Source organism: Cupressus sempervirens, chromosome 6 (assembly GCF_028749045.1).
Source record: "Cupressus sempervirens isolate cs-2001-9-10 chromosome 6, ASM2874904v1, whole genome shotgun sequence".
Taxonomy (NCBI): Eukaryota; Viridiplantae; Streptophyta; class Pinopsida; order Cupressales; family Cupressaceae; genus Cupressus; species Cupressus sempervirens.
Window position 1 is genome coordinate 576,264,247 of NC_143123.1, and position 21,468 is coordinate 576,285,714.

At 33.2% G+C, this 21,468-nt stretch overlaps 1 protein-coding gene across 2 annotated transcripts in view; it reads left to right on the plus strand.

Moving 5' to 3' along the window:
* Positions 1–21,468, plus strand: part of LOC149553566 (hyperosmolality-gated Ca2+ permeable channel 1.5-like) — a 137,781-nt gene that overhangs the window by 62,651 nt on the left and 53,662 nt on the right. For both annotated transcript variants that reach the window (XM_089788968.1, XM_089788969.1), the window contains exons 8-9: positions 14,469–14,809; positions 15,479–15,724. In XM_089788968.1, coding sequence (XP_089645094.1) covers positions 14,469–14,809; positions 15,479–15,724 — 587 coding nt within the window. The remainder of the gene's footprint in view (positions 1–14,468; positions 14,810–15,478; positions 15,725–21,468) is intronic.

Sequence of the window (21,468 nt, forward strand, 5' to 3'; positions counted from 1 at the left end):
AGATTGATGAATGACAAAGTACAGAAATACATTATTTCAAGTCATTTGGAGATCAATCTCTCTCTCATACTCAGAAATACTTGTGATTCAAATTCAGTAATACTTGAAGTATTATTAATATCTGATTTATCAACACATCTTGTGAAATACCTTTGTCTCATTATTCTAGCCGCAATCTGCAAAGAATTATAAGTTAGTAAGTGCATCATTTAAGAGATAATAAAATTAAAGGATATCTATATTAATAAATTTAATTTACTTTAACATGGTATTAGAGCCTCATTGAGGAAGATCCGTTAAGATTTGAGATAGCAGATTATCTACACTACAATTGTTTTTCTCTTAAAGGAGAAATCATATTCCATTCTTCATAATGACAAGCAGGGTCAGATTCGAAGATCATCTGGAAGGCACTCCAAACTTTGTATCATTGAAGTTCATGGTCGTGGTTATCTTGAAGGAAAATGAACTAGATTCATTTGTGAGCGTAAACATACCTAAAACAAACAATGATGTAGAGAAAATTCAATGGAACAAGAACAATGAAAAGGCTATGAAAATGATTGTGGATGCAATTAGGGACCATGTAGTCCCAATTACATCAAAATGTGACACAACATACTGCATGTTCAAATGACTTGAAGATACGTATGAAATAAACAATACCAGTAGAGCTCTCACATTGAAAAGACAACTCCATCATGCGAAGATGAATAAGGGAGAAACTGTCACATCTTACTTTATGAGGATCATTGAATTGAGAGACCAACTTTCTACAAATGGTCATTAAATTGAAAATGACGAGTTAACATTGATGGCTCTAGATGGACTCCCATCATCATCATGGGAATCATTTATTCAAGGAATAAGTGAACTTCCAAAATTCCCTAAGTTCGAGCAATAAAAAATGGAATGTATTCAAGAAGAATCTGGATTTATCACTAGGAGGATTAACCAAAATACCATCACTGAAGATATTTATGTGTTCAACTCTCACAAGGAAAGAAAAGAAACTACAAAATAAAGAAGGACAAAAGCACCTGTGGAGAAGACTCTTCCAAGAAGAGGATGGACATATCTCAATGTTTCAGATGTGATAAGTGTGGACATTATGCCATGAAGTGTCTTAATAGGAGAAAGCAACAAGCCTTCTTTATTGAAGTTGGAAAAGCTAGCATGTAAAATGATTAAGACAAACTTGTCTTCTGTTTAGCCTTATCAAGTCAAGTCTCAAACAAACTCAAGGGCTGAGTGATTGATAGTGGAGCCCCACGCCATATTACCAAATTCAGAGGACACTTGAACACTTAGGTAGAAAATTTTGATGAGGAAGTAACTATTGGGGATGATTCTAACTACCTAGTCAAAGGGATTGAAAGCTCTTCCATAAATTTGAAATCAGCCAAATCTCTTCATGTCACAGGAATATTACTTCTGCCAAGTATAAATAGAAATCTAGTCTCCATTTCTAGCATTTGCATTTGAAGACCTTTATTGAAGGCAAAATTTCTAGCATGGCCAAAGAGCTCCACTATTATGAAGGCTTATAATATAGGAATTGTAAAGAATTAAACAGTAAACTTATATCAGACTATATGTAGAAGCATGATCTGCTGAAATATAAACTTTGAATCTTTATTCTTGATCTGCAGTGATGAATCTAATCAGAGATAATACTTTTAATCTTTGATGATGAATCTTGGCCTGTATGAACACACAAAATTTCAGCCTACTATTGCAAATATAACTTGAATAACAACTTTTTGAGATGAAGTGACAATGTTGGATATCGATCTGCTGTAGGTAATGAACATATATTGATTTTGATGTCAATGCTACAACAAATGATGTACATATATATTGTCTTCAATAGATGCCTCTCAAGAACTGTCATGATCTTTCCATTCAAGAGTCACTATTTGTTTAGAGAATTAGTCCATTAATACTAACTAATTGTGACTGCTTTATATACACACACACACACACACATATATATATATATATAAGTCATGATCTTTCCATTCAAGAGTCATGATTTGTTTAGAGAATTAGTTAGTTAATACTAACTAATTGTGGCTACTTTATATATATATATATATATTTATTTTCAAAGTGATCGATCTACAATACGTAAGTCCATTGAATTTTATCTTAGATGTGTTTGGTTTGTATCTGATTATATATATTATAATTTGTAGTCTCAAGAGGTCTGCCTGATGCTCGACGCTAAACATTAACGCTCCCTCTTAGCTAGGGAAGATAACTAAGATGAATTTTAAGATATAACCTTACTCGTGACATCAAGGAGTATATTTAGAATATCACATCTCATGACATTCATGTACCCTAGTTGTGATATGTGCATTGACATCACGTCACATGATGTCTATCATAATTCATCATGGCGTTTCACCATGATTATCGAATAAAGAACATGATGATGTGTAAAAGTATCACATTTCATGATATCCATCAAAATGTTCTAGAGATACTACTATCATGATCTACATAAAGATATCATGTTACATAATATCCATCATGATAGGAAACATTGTAAAGTCGTCACCTCACAATGTTTAATACAAGTCTACATTATTAGAAAGATCGTCACCTTAATGTAATGTACATAGGAAGAGGGCCCATGAGTCATAGAGTGACACATATGACAAAAAGAGTTTACACATTAAACATCTTTAGTATATAATTTTACAAATGAAATAAATTTAGAGACTAAATCTCAATTACATTTCAATCATACCAAGTTTCTTCCCAAAATGTTCCACTTTAACTTTGGAAAGAGGCTTGGTGAGAATGTCTGTAGTTTGATCACTAGTATTAATATACTTTAACTGAATTGCTTGCCTCTCTACCATATCTCTGACATAGTGAAAAGGAATTTCAATATGCTTGGATCGATCATGGAACAGTGGATTTTTTGACTTTAGAGGTTTTCCAAATATTCCCCCAATTGACTTCCTAAGCCATGTAGCTTCTCTGCCTCCCATAGTTGCTTTTGTAGAGCTTTGTGCAACGGAGGATTGTTTTATGCTTGTCCACGAGATCATAGCAGATCCTAAATTGAAACAATACTCGGATGTGCTCTTCCGATCTGCCACACAGCTAGCCCAATCTGAATCTGTGAATCCATGTAGATCAAGATCAATCTTCCTGTATTCCAGGCCATATCCAATAGTACCCTATAGGTATCTCAAAATATGTTTAGCAACAACAAGATGAATTTCATGAGACACACATGAATTGGCTTAAGGCATTCACAACGTAGCATATATCAGGTCTAGTGTTAACCAAATATAATTTGTCGACAAAGTGGAGGATCTACAAATCTAGATTTTGATGTAGATTCTTTTAATTTGTGTAAGTTTGTCTCCATGGGAGTGGACATAAGTCTACAGTTTAACATTCCAAATCTCTTAAGTATATCAATGATGTATTTTCCCTGATTTAGAAAGACACCATAAGGTTTTTGCCATACTTACAATCCTAGAAAGTAGTGTAGAATACCCAAACCTTTCATTTCAAATTTTGAAGTTAAAATCTCTTTTCCATTGAGCAATAAGATGATCTTCTCCTTTCAGTAATAGGTTATCAACATAAAGAATTAAAATTAGCATATCACCATTAATACATTTAAAATAGAGATTTGGATCAACAACATTCTTGGAGAATTTTAATCTAATGAGGTATTTGTCAATTCTTTCATACGAGGCTTGGGGAGCTTGCTTAAGTCCATATAGAGCCTTCTTTAATTTGCATATCTAAGATTTTGTATTATGAACTCTAAATTCTTCAGGTTGTTCAAAATAGATTTCTTCTATTATTCCATATAGAAATGCAGTCTTAACATCCATTTGATGAAACTTCCAACCTTTTGCTGCTGTAATGGCTAACACAACTTGAACAAAGGTATATCGAGCTATAGGTGCAAAAGTTTCCTCGTAGTAAATGCCTTCCTTCTGAGAGAAACGTCAGGCAATGAAACATGCTTTCTGTTTTTTTATGCTACCATCTGCAGCATATTTAGTTTTGAACAACCATTTGGAGGAAACAATTGATTTTCCCTTTGGTCTAGGAACTATATCCCAAACATCATTCTTTAGAATGGAGTGATATTCTTTTGTCATAGCATCTTTCTAGGTTGCTTGTTTGAGGGCTTTATCAACATTGGCTGGTTTGGAGTCAAGAATTTCACTCATTAATGCATTATATGTTAGTTTGTGGGGTCTTTAGCTTTCTCTGAATGTACCATTAGGCACTGCAAAGTTCTTAGCTTCCTTCACAATTTTCCTAGCCCAAAGTGGTTGTTTTCTTTTATTGGAATTTTGATTTTCATCGAGACACTTGTTCAGAATCTCAGATTCAGGTGGATTTTCATATAAGGTGTCTTCAGGATGTTCTGACTGAATTTCAAGAGTAGAACATGTATCCTTGTTTATGATAGGATTTTGATTTTCTAACTCATCATAATTCTTTGGCCTTTAAAAGGCAATATCTTCCTCAAATATTACATCTCGACCAAGTTCTATTTGTCCTTGCCCAGGAATGAATATTCTATATGCCTTTGAAGTTCCACTATATCCCACAAATATTCCTTTTCTTTCGGAGGGTTCTAGTTTTGTTCTCTTCTTTTAGGGTACATGAATGTACACTAGGTAGCCAAAGATCCTTATATGGATGATGTCAAGTTTCTGTCCAATAAATGTCTCCTCTAGTGTTTTGTTATCAAGATGAGAATGAGGACATCTATTTTGAATATAAGCAGCTGCTCTAGATGCTTCTATCCAGAAGGAGGAATCTAGATTTTGATCAAACATCATGGATTTTGCTGTCTCCACAACAGTGTTATTTTTCCTTTTAGCTACCCTATTTTGTTGAGGATTGTAGGGTACAGTGAACGCCCTCTTAATCCCTAAACTAGCACAATATTCTTTGAACAATTCTGAAGTGTATTCTGTCCCATTGTCAGTTCTCAAGGTCTTGATTTTCTTTCCAGAGAAATTTTCAGGTAGAGCTTTGAACTCTTTGAATCTATTTAGGATTTTCTCAGGTCCTTTACATTTTAGGAAACATGTCCACATTTTCCTTGAGAAATCATCTATGAAAATTACATAGTATAGGGCCCCTCCCTTGGAGGGTGTTGACATAGGTCCGCAAAGGTCAGAGTGGATCAGTTCCAATATATTTTTGAATTTACTTGAACTGGTGTGAAATGATCCTTTGGTGCTTTTCCCTAGAGCACATCCTTTGCATGTTCCCCAACGTGATGAGTTTAGTTTGGGTAGTCCAGTTACCAATTATCCATTGAGTTTAAGGCCCGAAATTTTACATGCCCTAATCTTTTGTGCCAGATCTCATTTATGTCGGGAGATTCAAGAATGAGAGCTTGTTTAGGTTTAGTACACAATTTATATAGATAAGCTTGCCTTATTCCTATAGGTTTGGCTTTCTTAAATGTGTTGGATTTTTCTCAAGCCAAAACTCTCCCATTCATTGATGTGATTCTGTATCCATTATTTTCAAGAGCCGATACAGATATTAAATTTCTTTTGATTTCAGGTATGTATAGTACATCTTTTAGTTGAATTTCCATGCCTAATTCTAGTTTGATGGTATAGGTCCCTACACCTTTTACAGGATGTGCAGAATCATCTCCGATGGTCACTTCTTCATTAGTTTCTTCTACCATAGTTTCCATATTTTCTTGGAATTCTGTAATATGTCTGGATGGCAAGCTATCAACTACCTAGGTACTTCATTTGTTTGATACTTGATTTGATAGTGCTAAATAAAATAAGAACTTATCAGATTCTTCTTGTGAGTTTATTTTTCCAACGTGGGCATAAGATGCTTGTTTCTTTGTTCTTTCAGGATAGTTTACAGCATAGTGCCCATATTGGTCACATCTAAGACGTCCGAATTGTGAAGTATCTTTCCTATATTTTCCTTACCCATGAAAATTCTTCTTTATTTCGAAGTTCTTCTTTCCTTTCTTCGTATTTGTATTAAGAACTTGTATGTCTTCATCTAAGAATTTTTGTTTGATTCCTTTTGGTAACAACCTGGCTGCTTCTTGTTGACAGTCAGATTTTAGTCAGTCTAGTTTTGGGAGTTTTGATCTTGCACTAATGCCTTGTTTGAATGGTTCCCATGAACTTGGGAGGCCACTTAGTGCTGTTAGAGATAATTCTTTACTGTTTATTTCATACCCAACGTTGGACAATTGATCCCTTAATTCTATAATTGTCATAAAGTAGGCATTTACGGATTCACCTTTGTTCTTGCTAATGTGATTTAGTTGTGTTTTTAGTGCAAGATTTCTTCTAGTATTACTTACCTCAAATGTGTTTTCTAAGGATTTGAGCATGAGGTGTGCAGTTGTTTGTTTTGCTAAAATAGGCTCAATGTGATTCCTTAGGGAATCCACTATTAATTTCATAGCTTTCTTATTGTTTTCAATCCATTGTGATTTGTCTAGCTATTCTCAGGCTCAGTTTTTTTTATTTTAACAAATGAGTCTACTTTGTTTTCATCTAATACCATTATGATTCGTAGCTTCTATGTTGTGAAGTTATTGGCTCCTTCGAGTCGATCCTCGAGTCTTATTGCACTTTTCATTTTGATAGATGAATTTTACAAGTTAAAGGTATGCAATCTGAATTCTCTAGTATAACTTTGGGTTTATTATAACCGTAGCTCTGATACCATGCAATTTAATTAAACTTATATCAGACTATGTAGAAGCATGATCTGCTGAGAATATAAACTTCAAATCTTTATTCTTGATTTGCAGTGATGAATCCAATCAAAGATAATGTCAATCTTTGATGATGAATCTTGGCCTGTATGAACACACAAAATTTCAACCTGCTATTGCAAATATAACTTGAATAACAACTTTTTGAGAATAAGTGACAATGTTGGATATCGATCTGCTGTAGGTAATGAACATATATTGGTTTCAATGTCAATACCACAACAAATGATGCACATATATATTGTCTTCAATAGATGGCTCTCAAGATCGGTCATGATCTTTCCATTCGAGAGTTATGATTTGTTTAGAGAATTAGTTATTATTAACTAACTAATTCAATCTCATACAAGATCTGATTAATTAGTTAATACTAACTAATTGTGATTGCTTTATATATATATATATATTCAAAGTGATCGATATGCAATATATAAGTGTATCGAATTTCATCTTAGATGTGTTTGCTCTGTATTTGATTATATATATTATAATTTGTAGTCTCAGGAGATCTCACCGACGCTAAACATTAACAAGAATCAATAATGGATGTCTTTAGAAACTATGCACTAATCCCACTCAAGGCCTAATTCACGAGACTTCAAACTCAATTGAGATTTGGCACAAAAGATTAGGGAATCTCTATTTATGTACTCTATCTTCAATAGAAAAAATGGTGATTGGTTTTCCCAAACTAAATCAAACTCATGAAGGAACATCCAAGGGTTGTGGCTTAGGGAAGGATACAAACAAAACTTTCCAAAATAGTGTTAGCAAATCTAAAAATGAATTAGAATTAATGTATTCTAATTTCTACGAACCTATGTCTATAACCTCTATAGTAGGATTCTTGTATTATATAATTTTTGTACAAGATTTCTCCAGGAAAACCTTGATATATTTTCTTAAGGGTAAAGACTTCGAAGAAATCATTATGAGGTTCAAGGAATTCAAAGCTCTTGTAGAAACATGTCAGGAAAGAAAATCAAAACATTAAAGACAGATAATGGGAGGGAATATACTTCAAATGTTTTAAAGAGTTCTTTGTGAATGTTGGGATTAAGAGGGAGTTTATTGTACCTTATAATCCCCAACAAAATGGGTAGCAGAAAGAAAGAACATGACCATGGTAGAAGCTACTAGAGCTATGTTGTATGACAAAAGCATACAAACTTCATTTTGGGCTGAAGCCTCTAGGATAATTGTCTACATCTAAAATAGATGTCCCCATTCATTCCTAGTCAATAAAACCCCGGTAGAAGCATTCATCAATATCAAACGTGATATAAGCTATCTAAGAATCTTTGGTTGTCTTGTCTACATTCATGTGCTTGAAGACAAGAGGTCTAATGTGACAGAAACCTACAAATTTCATTTTGGGTTGAAGCCTCTAGGAAAATTGTATACATCTAAAATAGATGCCCCCATTCACTCCTAGTCAATAAAACCCCTATAGAAGCATTCACGGACATCAAACCTGATATACACTATCTAAGAATCTTTGGTTGTCCTGTTTACATTCATGTGCTTGAAGAGAAGAGGTCTAAGTTAGAACTCTCAGGTAGGAAAGAAGTATTTGCAGGTTACAGTGAAACATCTAAAGCATATAGGATATAAATACCTGGACAAAAATTTATTGAACTCAGTAGAGATGTCATTTTCATGGAAGATATTGCTTTTAGAGATCCAAGAGCTCTCATGAGATAGAAGATCAAGATCCTCCCAAAGATATGGAAGAGGATCATGTTCTTGATGTTCAGAGGGAGACTTCTGAAAAGATTGAAAATGAAGGTCAAACTACTCTCTTAGAGGAACCCGACAGTAGACCGCTTTGGGTTATCTAAGAATATTTGGCTGTCCTGTCTACATTCATGTGCTTGAAGAGAAGAGGTCTAACTTAGAACTCTTACGTAGGAAAGAAATATTTGCAGGTTATGGTAAAACATCTAAAGCCTATAGGATATACATACCTGGACAAAAATTTATTGAACTCAATAGAGATGTCATTTTGGAGGAAGATATTGCTTTTAGAGATCCAAGAGCTCTCATGAGATAGAAGTACAAGATCCTCCCAAAGATATGAAAAAGGATCATATTCCTAATGTTTAGAGGGAGACTCTCGAAGAGATTGAAAATGAAGGTCAAACTACTCTCTTAGGCTAGGAAGATGATTTAGGAAGCAAAGAACTACTTTCGAGGAGAGTAAGAGACCTCACAAATTCTCTAGTTATCTTGCCTTGATGAGTGAGATCACAAAATCAAAACCATCTTATGTTGAAAAATCTCTCAATGATCAAACATGGAAAGATGCCATGTCATAATAGTATCAATCCATTGTAATAAATGATGCATGGGACCCTATGCCAAGACCCAAAGGAAAATCTATCATATCATCAAAATGGTTGTTCAAGATAAAATATGTTGTAGATTGTAGCATTGAGAAACACAAAGCCCATTTTGTTGCCAAGGGTCTCTCTCAAAAATAGGGAATTGATTATGAAGAGACTTTTGTCCTTGTTGCTTGACACACTTCAATTAGAGCCATAGTTGCTATTGCAACATCAAAGAGATGGAAGATCCATCAAATAGATGTGAAGACTGCATTTTTGATTGATATGATTGAAGAAATATATTTAGAGAAACTAGAAGTTTTGTCCTACATAATGCTGAATCATATGTTTTCAGATTGAAGAAGGCTGTGTATGGGCTTAAATATGCCCCTAGAGCTTGGTATGAAAGGATTGATCATTGTCTAATGGGATTAGGGTTTTCCAAGAATGATGCAGATCCAAACCTCTATTTTAAGGTACTTGATGTGATGCTAATTCTTATTTTATATGTTGGTGATGTGTTGATTATAGGAGAAGCTCACCTATTCTTCTAGTGTAAAAGGGATTTTGCTTTAGAATTTGATATGAAGGATTGGGGTATCCTACGTTACTTCCACGAATTAGAAGTTTGGTAGTAGGTAAATGCTACATTACTTCCATGAATTAAATTTTTGGCAGTAGGTAAATGACATTACTCTTAATTAGGGGAAGTATATTATTGACATTCTGAAGAGATTTGGAATGATGGAGTGCATACCCATATCTACACCCATGGAAACAAATTTGCACAAATTAAAGGAAGCAACAATTAACTCACAATTTGCAGATCCCACTCTCTATAGATAGATAATTGGATCCTTGATGTATTTGGTCAGACAAGACCTAATACTTGTAATGTAGTAAATGCCCTTAGCCAATTTATACGTGAATCAAAAGAGATACATCTTGCTGCAAAAAAACATGTTCTGAGGTATCTTCAAGGTGCAATTGTATATGGTCATAGATGCAAACATGTAGGCCTAGATCTACATGGATACACTGACTCATATTGGGCAAGAAGCGTGGCTGACAAAAACAACACATCAAGATGTTGTTTTAGTCTAGGATCCGTAATAATCTTATACATCGGTAGTTAAAGTTCCTTAGTTGCACAAAGCTCTATAGAAGCTAAGTACATTGCAGCTTCCATGGGAGCAAGAGAAGCATTGTGGCTTAGGAAATTGCTCGTTGGACATTTTGGTAAGCCCTTGAATCCTACTATTATCTAATGTGACAATTATAGTTGCATCAAGCTTTTAGTGAATCCAATGTTTCATGATATATCAAAACACATCAAGATTCCTTATCACTATGTTAGAGACATGGTAGAAAGGAATGTGATTCAGCTGGATTATATTAGTACAAGTGATCAGATAGCCAACATTCTCACCAAGCCTCTCTTGAGGGTAAAAGTTAAAAACTTTCGGGATAAACCTGGTATGGTTGAAAATGTAAGTCACATTTGAGATTGAGTCTCATTTATGCCTTAGTTGTACTAATATCTAAAGATGTTTAATGTGTAAACTCTTTTGTTGTTATGTGTGTGACTCCATGACTTTATGGGCCACTATGAACATTGTTAAAAGGTGACGGCTTTTCAATAGCGACCACTTGTATCTGATTGACATTGTAAGGTGATGAATTTACAATGATCTATTTCACTATCATGTGGATATGATGGAAGAATTGCCATTGATGTCAAAGGGCTTCACTAGCAAGGATAAAATTATTAGCAAAACCACCATCAATGTCATAGGCCAAACTTCTAAGAATGGATATTTAGATGCAAACTGTGCTATCATTAATTGAGTAATGATCAAGGAGATGCAAGAGTTAATATACAAAGAAGATGTGTGATATGTGATATTACACAATATGCTATGGAAGCAAACTGAAGATGTGATTATGATCTTTTGGAGGCACAAACTTCAATTTGTATTTGAGAGAAATATATAGACCACACGTCAATAATCCTTGAAGTCACACATAGTATGAAAGGTGCATATCAATGATTATGGAATCAATATTGTGAATATGCTCAGCACTGAATAGATAGAAATTGGGTTTGAGCAAGGATACATGATGAGAGCTAATGATGAATATTTTAGAGGAGTTCAAACAGAAAATTCAAATATTAGAAGATGTTGGACAGAGGAAAGATTATGGATACATGGTGGTATATCTAATATATGTCTACAGGCAGAATAAAACCGTCACTGTCATTCAAGAATCTACACCTGGAAAAGAAATGTTGTTCACATAGAAGACGAAGATTACAAGACAATGGTCGATGATATGATCTGATATTGATGCCAAATTTTTTTGCAATCTGTTAAGAGTCAACTATAATGCACATGAATTTGAGTTGAATATTTTTTATTTTTATATCAATAAAGTTGCAATAATAATCTACATACAGTGAAAAACAAGCAGCAAACTAATATGGAAAACAGTGATTATAGCTAAAGAACTGATATGAAGACCACTGATTATAGTGAGAGATGGGAATAATTCAGATAAGACAATGATCCTAATTGAAATATTAAAGACAAAATAAAATAAGACAGAAATGCAGCAGTCAAAATTCAGAATAAAACTCACTAGTAATTAAGTTGAAGCAAGATATTTCTTCATAGAAAGTCACATTTTTTTTGTGAAGAGGATATATATATATATATAGAAATCAGAATTGGGATTAAAGTGTGCAGTGCGGAGAATAGAAGTGACAATAAAGTATATAAGAGTGGAATAAAAAATTGCAGATTATATTTATATACATCGGAGTATGTGATGAATGCAGTGAGAAATATCAGGACAGATCAGGTATAAAGATAGAATGAGAAGTACGTGCGATGGATAATGAAAAGTGTGAAAGATATAAACGAAATAAATAAATAAATATATATTCTCATATATGTGTATGCAGATTAAAAGAAGAGTGGGTCTTCGATTCAAGTTTAGATATAATATTATAAAGAGATAAGAGGATGAATCTAGAATGAGATAAAAGAGTAAATTTATTCAGACATATATGTGTAGTATGTGTTTTAAAGAATTAAAAGATATCTATTCTACGGTTCATCAATAAAAAGATTGCAGATTTATTGAAGAAAAATATAGAAGTATATGCTTTTGGTGAAGAGCAGTTGTGTTAAGAAAGTATCCTTCTTTGGTTGAAATAAGCAACATAATTGGGGTGGAAAGAGAGTTTGTCGGCAGTTGGTTGGTGCTCACTAAGATGATAGTGGGGATTGGTGCTTCTAGTAAGTCCTAGCCTGCAAAGTTTGGGAGTTGGAACTTCCAGTGAGTTGGTGTTCATAAACATAGAGGTCGTAGCTTCTAGTAGGTTGGAGTCTATAAACCAATTTGTAAAAGATCAAGTTTATATTATTAAAAACAATTATTTGTTGTGGTTTTCTCCTGCATTGGGTTTCCACATAAATCTTGTGTTATTGTGTTATGTTCATAATTGTTCAGTTCAGCATTTGAAGTTAATTGTTTGGATAAAAGTTTTAAATTGGAAAATTTATTATTATACTGATTCACCCCCCCTCTTAGTATAATTCTGTGCTCTTTAGGATATCACATGACTTGATATTTGTGGACATGTAATGATAATCAATAATCTCTTAGGAACTATGTTAGATATCATGAGATTTGGTATCATTTGGTAAATCATAATGATCTGTAAGAGATAATCATGGTGGATGATATATCCGTGGATGTGCCATGACCAAATATTCATGAGGTACACATCATGAGACATGATGTCAATGCACATATCGTAATATGGATATTTTTGAGTTATGAAGAATATCATGTGACTTGATAATCTTTCTTATACCATATCTCCTAATATTACAATGAGGTGATATCTCTCTCTCTCTCTCACACATTAAGTGGATCTAATGTGTTAGATACTTGGATAGATTTTATCTTCTCTAGCTAAGAGGGAGTGTTAATAATGATAGCTTCGGTTAAACATGAATGATAATTATATCAATAGAATGATCTATGATTCTGTTATATGCATGTATTCTATACCAATATACATTGATATACATACATGATTAAATATTAAATGATAAATCATTATATTGATTGTATGAGGATTAGATTATCATTCATGTTAATTACTTAATGATCATTACTGTTATTCTTCCAAGTATAAAATAGTACTAACTATTTATCGATCTGCATGAAGCCGATATTGAATATCAATATCATTGACATTTATCGAGTATTTGTTTAATCGATATTGAGCATCAGTTATGCCATCGATAACTTGTATCAATAAAGATATTTGCCCCGATTATATATCAGTCCGTATTTGTTTGCATTTTTCATATTACTGAGAATTATCATGTATTAGTCTGATTAAAATGCCTATTATGAATCAGTATATGGACATGTCAGTGGAGAGACATGTCTCCACATATGTTGGGAGACATGTCTACTTGAACATATATATATAATTCAAATCAGATCAATGAATAACAAGTACAGAAATACATTAGTGCAAGTCATTTGGATCTTTCTCTCTCTCTCTCTCTCTCTCACACACACACACACACACACACACACACATTTGGATGTCTCTCTCTCTCTCTCACACACACACACATACTCAGAAATATTTGTGATTCAAATTCAGTAATACTTGAAGTATTATTAATATCTGATTTATCAACACTTCTTGTGAAATACCATTGTCTCATTATTTTAACACCAACCTGTAAAGAATTATAAGTTAGTAAGAGCATCATTTAAGAGATAATAAAATTAAAAGATAGTTATGTTCCTATGACACAGTAAATCCAATCTACTTTAACACTATAGATGTTAAAATGTTCACTTCATTTTAGGGCCAAATCATTGATCATATTATTGCAAACATATAAGGCTAGAATATTTGTTTTTCTCTAAAGAAACATTGCCAACAGTAATTTCACTGTAGCATATTCCTTCATTGCCTTATATGCTAAAATTTTCACTTAATGCACTGTTGAGTCAAAAAGTTTTGTATTTAATAGTTACTTTACACTGATTGCCTCGTGTGTGGTTGTCTATAGTCATTTGGATCCATGGTCTTGTTAGATTCTATATATATTATTTTGGTTCACTAGTTTTAATTCCCCTCTCACACACATTTGGGTTTGGTAAACAGCCACATTCCTGTGAAGAACACTTTTATCAAAGAATAACTTGATTACATTCTTACTTGTATGGGCCTGTTGTAGAACTGTCTGAAATTTTGTGGATATTTTCAGTTCTTATCAATATGTTATCTATTTGTTGTGCTGAGACATTATTTTTCTCTTGGAATGCAGGTAGCAGAGGAAAGAGAAAGAGTTCTCAAAGACCGTAAATGTCTTATGCCAGTGGCATTTGTTTCATTCAAATCACGCTGGGGGGCAGCAGTATGTGCTCAAACACAGCAGTGCAAAAATCCAACAATATGGTTAACAGAATGGGCCCCAGAGCCTCGAGATGTCTTCTGGAGCAATCTAGCAATTCCATTTGTCGAACTAACTGTTCGGAGATTGCTGATATCTGTTGCCGTTTTCTTCCTTGTATTTTTCTTCATGATTCCTATTACATTTGTGCAATCCTTGGCTAACATCGAAGGGATAGAGAAGGCTGTTCCTTTTCTGAAACCACTTATTGAAGTGTAAGTTGACAAATGGAACTGGAAAGTTGATAGACTTGCAAATTTCTTTCTTTTAATATTAGTAGTTCTGCTCAACAATGTCATTGTCTCTTTCAAGTTTGAATCTATCATTTTTGAAGGTTTTGTGCTTAGAAGTCACTCCTTAGTTGATAATGTAACTTTGGTTAACTAGTTCTCAATGTTCTACTTCAATCATGCAATAGACAATAGGGCCGTAAATTCTTCCTATGAAGAAAAGGTTTTACATATAGACCATTGTGCATTTTTTCAATGTCATATGTATATATATCATTAATAATTCAAATTGTAAATAGATTTAAGAACCAGGCATGTATTCTTTACTTTCATGTTGTATTTTCAAGACTTGTAATGTTAAAATAAGAAAAATGTCTTCTTTCATATTATTTGATTTGGTTCTGACATTTGTTTCTGTTGGAATCAACACAAAAAGACCTTCTCAATATGACATTTTTACTCATTTTTGGGTCAAACGTGTGAATAAAAACTGAAATGATTATATTTGCTTAAATCTCGTTTCTGATGTAAGTTTAGAATGAAGTATTAATAAAGAGATCACATATTTGTTATTTATGTTTTAAGATGCATTCGGCCTTAATGTTTTCTCTTGGACTTGAGCAATTTCAAATTCGCACTTTAACGTGTCTACAGGAAAGTCATAAAGTCATTCATTCAAGGCTTTTTACCTGGGTTGGCATTAAAGATTTTTCTTATTGTTCTTCCATCAATCTTGATGTTCATGTCAAAACTGGAAGGCCATACATCATTGTCAGCGCTTGAGATAAACTCAGCGAAAAAGTATTATTACTTTATTCTGGTGAATGTGTTTCTTGGCAGTTTAATTGTGGGAACAGCATTTGAGCAACTTAACACATTTATTCATAAATCTGCAACAGAGTATGTCTCTTAACCGTTTCATCTTTGCAACATGCTTTTGTAGATTTAAACTCTTTTTTGTTTTGTGGATTATGCTTTTATAGATTATATCATGCCAAATACAGTAGCATGTTTTAACATGTATTTTATGTATTTGAATTTATTATCAAAGATAAATTAAAATAGGTTTCTACTTAGCGGATTTTATCTATGGCAGAGAGTGTAGATTATATCACTCACACTCATATTCCTCCCTTCTAGGGAACTGAAATTCTTTCATGCAGTAGCCCCTTGAAGTCCATATATTAGTTGAAAAATATGTTCTAAAAAGAAGAATATAAGTATAAGAATAGAGTTAGAAATACAAATCTTTAAAGAGAACATTAAATTGTTAATATCAAGCAAGGAAGATGTAATTTGAAATATACTTACATATTCAAGATTTCTTAATGATGATTACAATGAGCACAATGACAATTACAGATGTTCAAAACATCAAAATGGAGTAAAGTGAGGCCCTTAATTGTTCCCAACCTTCTCATCGCTAGGAGTGTTGGACACTTTTTTTTTTTTGCTCTTTTTTCGTGCTCCTCAACCCTCTTCCACTTCATTCTCCCTCTTTTACCTTGCAGTCACAACACTTTCACACTCACACTATTGGCTTCTTGTTGATTTGATTTTGTGAGTTGAAAAGAGGATTGAGGGTGCTTTACAAGTCTTGTAGGGTTTGGTTGTAGCCCATATGAGTTTTGTCTCCTATGGCTCAGATTTAATGGAAAGCCCCAAGGGCCTACACAGCAAATCTCTCGTCCTGTGATAGAATAGTAGGGGCGCAATGGTTACTCAACCTTTGCGTGCTGAGTTTACCGATCATTAAAAAGTTGTGATCTCTCCTCCTGCCATAGAATAGTAAGGGCCCAATAGGTACCAGATATGGTTTGGCCTAGGCACAAAGATTTGTCTTTAAATCTCTTTTAGGTCGATCAGTTGTAGGAAACTTTAGAGTGCCCAAGTTTTTCAAGAGACTCCATGACTCTCATGTAGATGTCTCAGGGATATCATGCTGTCCCTGGCATCTCTAAGCTGTTGAAGGTGGTGGTAGTGTAGTGGGTGGAGGGGGGGTAGTGAGGGAGGAGGGGGAGGGGGAGGGGGGAGGTGGGGTCGTCTTTCACCCATGTTCCTCCATCTCGAAATTTCCCCCTTCTTGAAAATGAGGAGTTTTTGTGGGGAGAATGTGTCCATGAACACTGTTTTCTTGAATATATCATACACCCCAATCTGTGATATTAACAGTGGCAGGGATCTTCATCGATGTGGGGGTACTCGTTTTCTCAAAGTATTAGACCGGTTTTTTGTGCTAGATTAGTCAGAAAAATTTAAAAGTTGGACACCTTAAAAATCCTTAGATAAAGTCTCAAGACAGTGAAATTGTCAAATTTTAAATTGAAGCTATCATGAACTTTCTTTATTTCTATATCTGTTGGATGTACTTTGTTTCATAGGGATACTAAGGAAGAGATCTTGGAATAATTATTTGACATGGAGCCTTTTCTTCTGATGCAACTTCACTTAACTTGTTTTGATTTATCAATGCATTCTGACAAAGGTTGCAATATTGAAAATATTAATAAATTTTAATACTTTTATTCAATATTTGATGTTATTAGATATGTTCACATATAATTGTACTAAAATTCAGAACTAGATTTATCAATACACTGGCTTTCTTAAAGTATTAGACGGGATTTTTGGGCTAGAATAGTCAAAAATTTAAAAGTTGCACACCTTAAAAATCCTTATATAAAGTCTCAATACAGTCAAATTGTCAAATTTTAAATTGAAGCTATCATGAAATTTCTTTATTTCTATATCTGTTGGATGTACTTTGTTCAAATGGGATACTAAGGAAGAGGTCTTGGAATGATTATTTGACATGGAGCCTTTTCTTCTGATACAACTTCACTTAACTTGTTTTGATTTATCAATGCATTGTGACAAAGGTTGCAATATTGAAAATATTAATAAATTTTAATACTTTTATTCAATATTTGATGTTATTAGATATGTCAACATATAATTGCACTAATGATTTATGGTGTCATATATGGTAATTGTATTGATAACTAGCATTTTCCTTTTAAATTTATTAATACGCATTCGTGGTAAAGAACTAAAATTGAGGTTACAGAAAAATGCAAGTAAAATTTGCTTTTGAAAGTCCAAATTTTGTTTGTCTATTCTCAAGATGTTTATGATTATTATGAATCTTATCTAGTTTGAATTTTCTCTCATCTGGTTTCTTAGATGTGTATTTCTTAATCATTTTTTAATGTATCTACATCTAACTAGGTAATGACACTTTTGGGAATTTAAGTGGTCAATGCAAATTGCCATTTCCACCTAAAATGAGTATGCTTGACATCTTTTGTCACCTGAGACCCTGATGGATTCATTACATATACATTTAGCTCTATTTCTTTTAGTATTTGAAAAGATCTTTTAATGGAAAAAAAGAGGATAGTTGTGAAAGCAGAAATTCCATGGAAAGATTACAAATATATTATTTTGTGATACAGTTGAGTATATATTGAGCAACAGCGTTCATTTCTGTAAAATGTTATAGTTTGTCTCTTTCCTGGTGCCTGTAGATGATGCAGAATTATGATCAGACCTGTAAATGAGCTAAACAGTGTTCAAAAAGGGAAAAAATGAGGCCAAGTGCAGGTGCAGATGATCAAGAAACATTTCTGCAGATCAATACCCCTTTGTTTTCTTTTCCTTTATTACTGAAACTTAAACCTGTTCATCAATGTGATTGATGCTCAAGCTAGAACTCAATATTGCATAACGGATGTTTAAAGTCTGTTTTCTACAAAGAGATGTTGTAAACTTATATACGACCCAAAAGTTCTTCTTGACAAAGGAAAGCTAATTTTTCCTATAAGTCCCATTCCTCACAAATTGAGGCTATATGTAAGTTGTAACTGAATTGTCCTCCACAACAAATTGCCTAAAGTAAATAATATTCCACAGAATTCACTTCTATTTTGTTTTCATTATCTTTGCTAAAACCTGTTTGGTTTCTTTCCTATGGGAACTATTAATGTTTTAATATTGTGTAATGTCCCCGTTTTGGAGGTAATTTGATTTAATTAATTTAATTAATTAAGTTGTCCAAAATAATGAATATTTTATGAGGATGACTAATTAATTATTTTAATTAAATAAATAAGTGGTATTAAGTTAATTATTTATAAAGTTATCAAATAAATAAATATTAAAAGGTAACTTTATATTTAATTAATTTAATAAAGTGACTTGAATTATAAAATATTTTGTAAAGTCACTTAATAAAATAATGTTCTAGAAGTTTCTGGAGAAAATGGAGAAAAAAGAATAAATAGGCATCCTGGGCTTCATTCTCGGCAGACAGATTTGATGTTGTTGTTTCATCTTGTGGAGCCTAGGGTTTTTGCAGATTACTTCTTGTCATAGGAAACGGAAACTTCTTATTGATAGCAATTTTGAGGGTGTGAAATATCACTTGAATTATTGCAGCTGGGAGGAAGATACTTCAGTCTTCTATTTGTGCTACATTGAGGAAAATATTTGAGTACAATAGCTGATGTGTTATTGTACTTTTTGAATAAAGGGTTTAAAGGTACATTACACTCTTCCTTGGCATCAAATATTGAAAGGAGAAGGTCTGATATTATTTTCAGATTCTGAAAATAAAAACTCAGTCACATTAGGGATGCTTGTGGAGACCACGATTTTGTTTGTTACTCCCTCATCTTGGTTTGATTTCCCTTCCTAATTTGGGCGCACTATATAGGAGGATTATTGGATGAAGCTGGTTGCATTTTGGAGCCCATAACAGCTGGGAATTATTTTATAATAATCTTTTATATCAGAATAGGGGTGGCTGTTTCAGACATTTACATTGGGCATTTGAGGCCACCACTCTTTGGGACCATCTTCATTGGAGAATCAAGGCGACTTCAAGAACCAAATTCCTTTGTTCAATTCATGCTATTATATGTCATCTAGTTGCATTTTAGGAGGTACTGTTGTAGGTGAAAGCTCGTATCAGATTTAAGCATATGTATGTAAGCCAAGAGTCTTGGCGTCTCATCTCATCGCCATTGTAGAATTGTTGCATTGTCAATAATATATCTGAAGTTGGGAATCCTCTATTTGAGTTATTGTCTATTTGAAAGTTTAAAAGGGATGTATGCCAACTATTTGATATAATGACTATAGGGTGTAGCTGCACATTTAGGTCATGATACTTCATCTATTGCATTTCAAAATACAAAAAGAAATCTGCATTGCATCTAGGACCTTGTCTAAACATCATAGGACTCTTTTGCAAGTAGTATATACATTGGATATCACTGGGAAAACATTTATGCACTTAGACCAGCAAGTTACAAGGTTGCACATGAATTGTTTGACAAAATTACAAGCAGCAAATTAGGGCAAATTGTGGTCAGTTTGAGCAAAGGTCATTACATATTGTGGCCTTCAATATGTGGTTTTTTTTCTTGTTTTTTTTTTGTACTTAAATTAATTGAGTGAAGGCTAGTTTTTATTGAAGACATATGCAATATTCATGTGGTTGGCATACACTTGCATTTTTATTTATTTATTTGTGTCTCGGATGAAGTGCTTAATCGTTTTCTGCTTGGTATAACACATTTAGATTTTACTTTAATTTGTTGATGTTTTTGCCTTGCCAAATTTGAGTTTTCTTTTTGTTATCTATAATCTTTCCCAGTTGCATGCTTTTACAATTCCAAACTTCAGTGGAATTTCTATTTCATTTTCAGAGTAAAATATTGTTCCTATGCGTCATTGTTTTCCTTTTTTATTTATTCATCCATTGAAATTTTTTGTGTAAATTTCTGAAGAGTTTGTGAGTCTTACCTTTGGATTTTGCTTTAATTTATTGATTTTTTGGCCTGGCTAATTTTTTTTTCCTTTGTCATCTGCAATCTTTCATAGTAACATTCTTTTCTCATTCTAAACTTCAATGGAACTTCTCTTACATTTTTAGATAAAAATGCTGCTCCTATGCATCATTGTTTCCCTGCTTTAAGCATTCATCCATTGAAGATTTTTTGAGTAGATTTGTGAATAGTTTGTGGGTTTTACTGCTTTGATAGACATTAATGCAAAACATGAAACTTGGAACACGTATGAAGTTCCATCAAATTATCCCAAAAGTGGGGCATTTTAATGTTTTTGTCATAATAACAAAAATAGTTCTTAGGAATAAATCATAAAATCAAAGGAATAAATTTGTGGAAAACAAGGTTAGGCTTAGGATTCTATAAAGACAACAGAGAAAAAAAATGGTTAGGGGGAGGGTTTTAAAAGCACACCAAAATCACAAAAAAAATCATGATTGCTTTTTCTGTTTTGATTTTATTAGAATTTTTGGGTCAAACTTGTGGACCATGAGATAGTGAAGATACAACAATATTGCATTGTAAAAAACAGTTTTTGTGCCAACACGGGATTTAGTGTGACTATGTTGATAGTTATTTTTGTAATGATAAGATTGGTATGCAAAATATGGAATCCTAAAGAAGATACACAAATTACTTGATAATGTGCTTGAACATGTGGTGGTTTCAGAAGTTACAAAAATTCACAGACTACTAAAACACATTCCGATAAGAACTCATCATGTTGATCGTAGGATATACAATGCAATGATGTAAGATTTTCTCAAGATGGGCCTAATGAAAAAGTCCCGA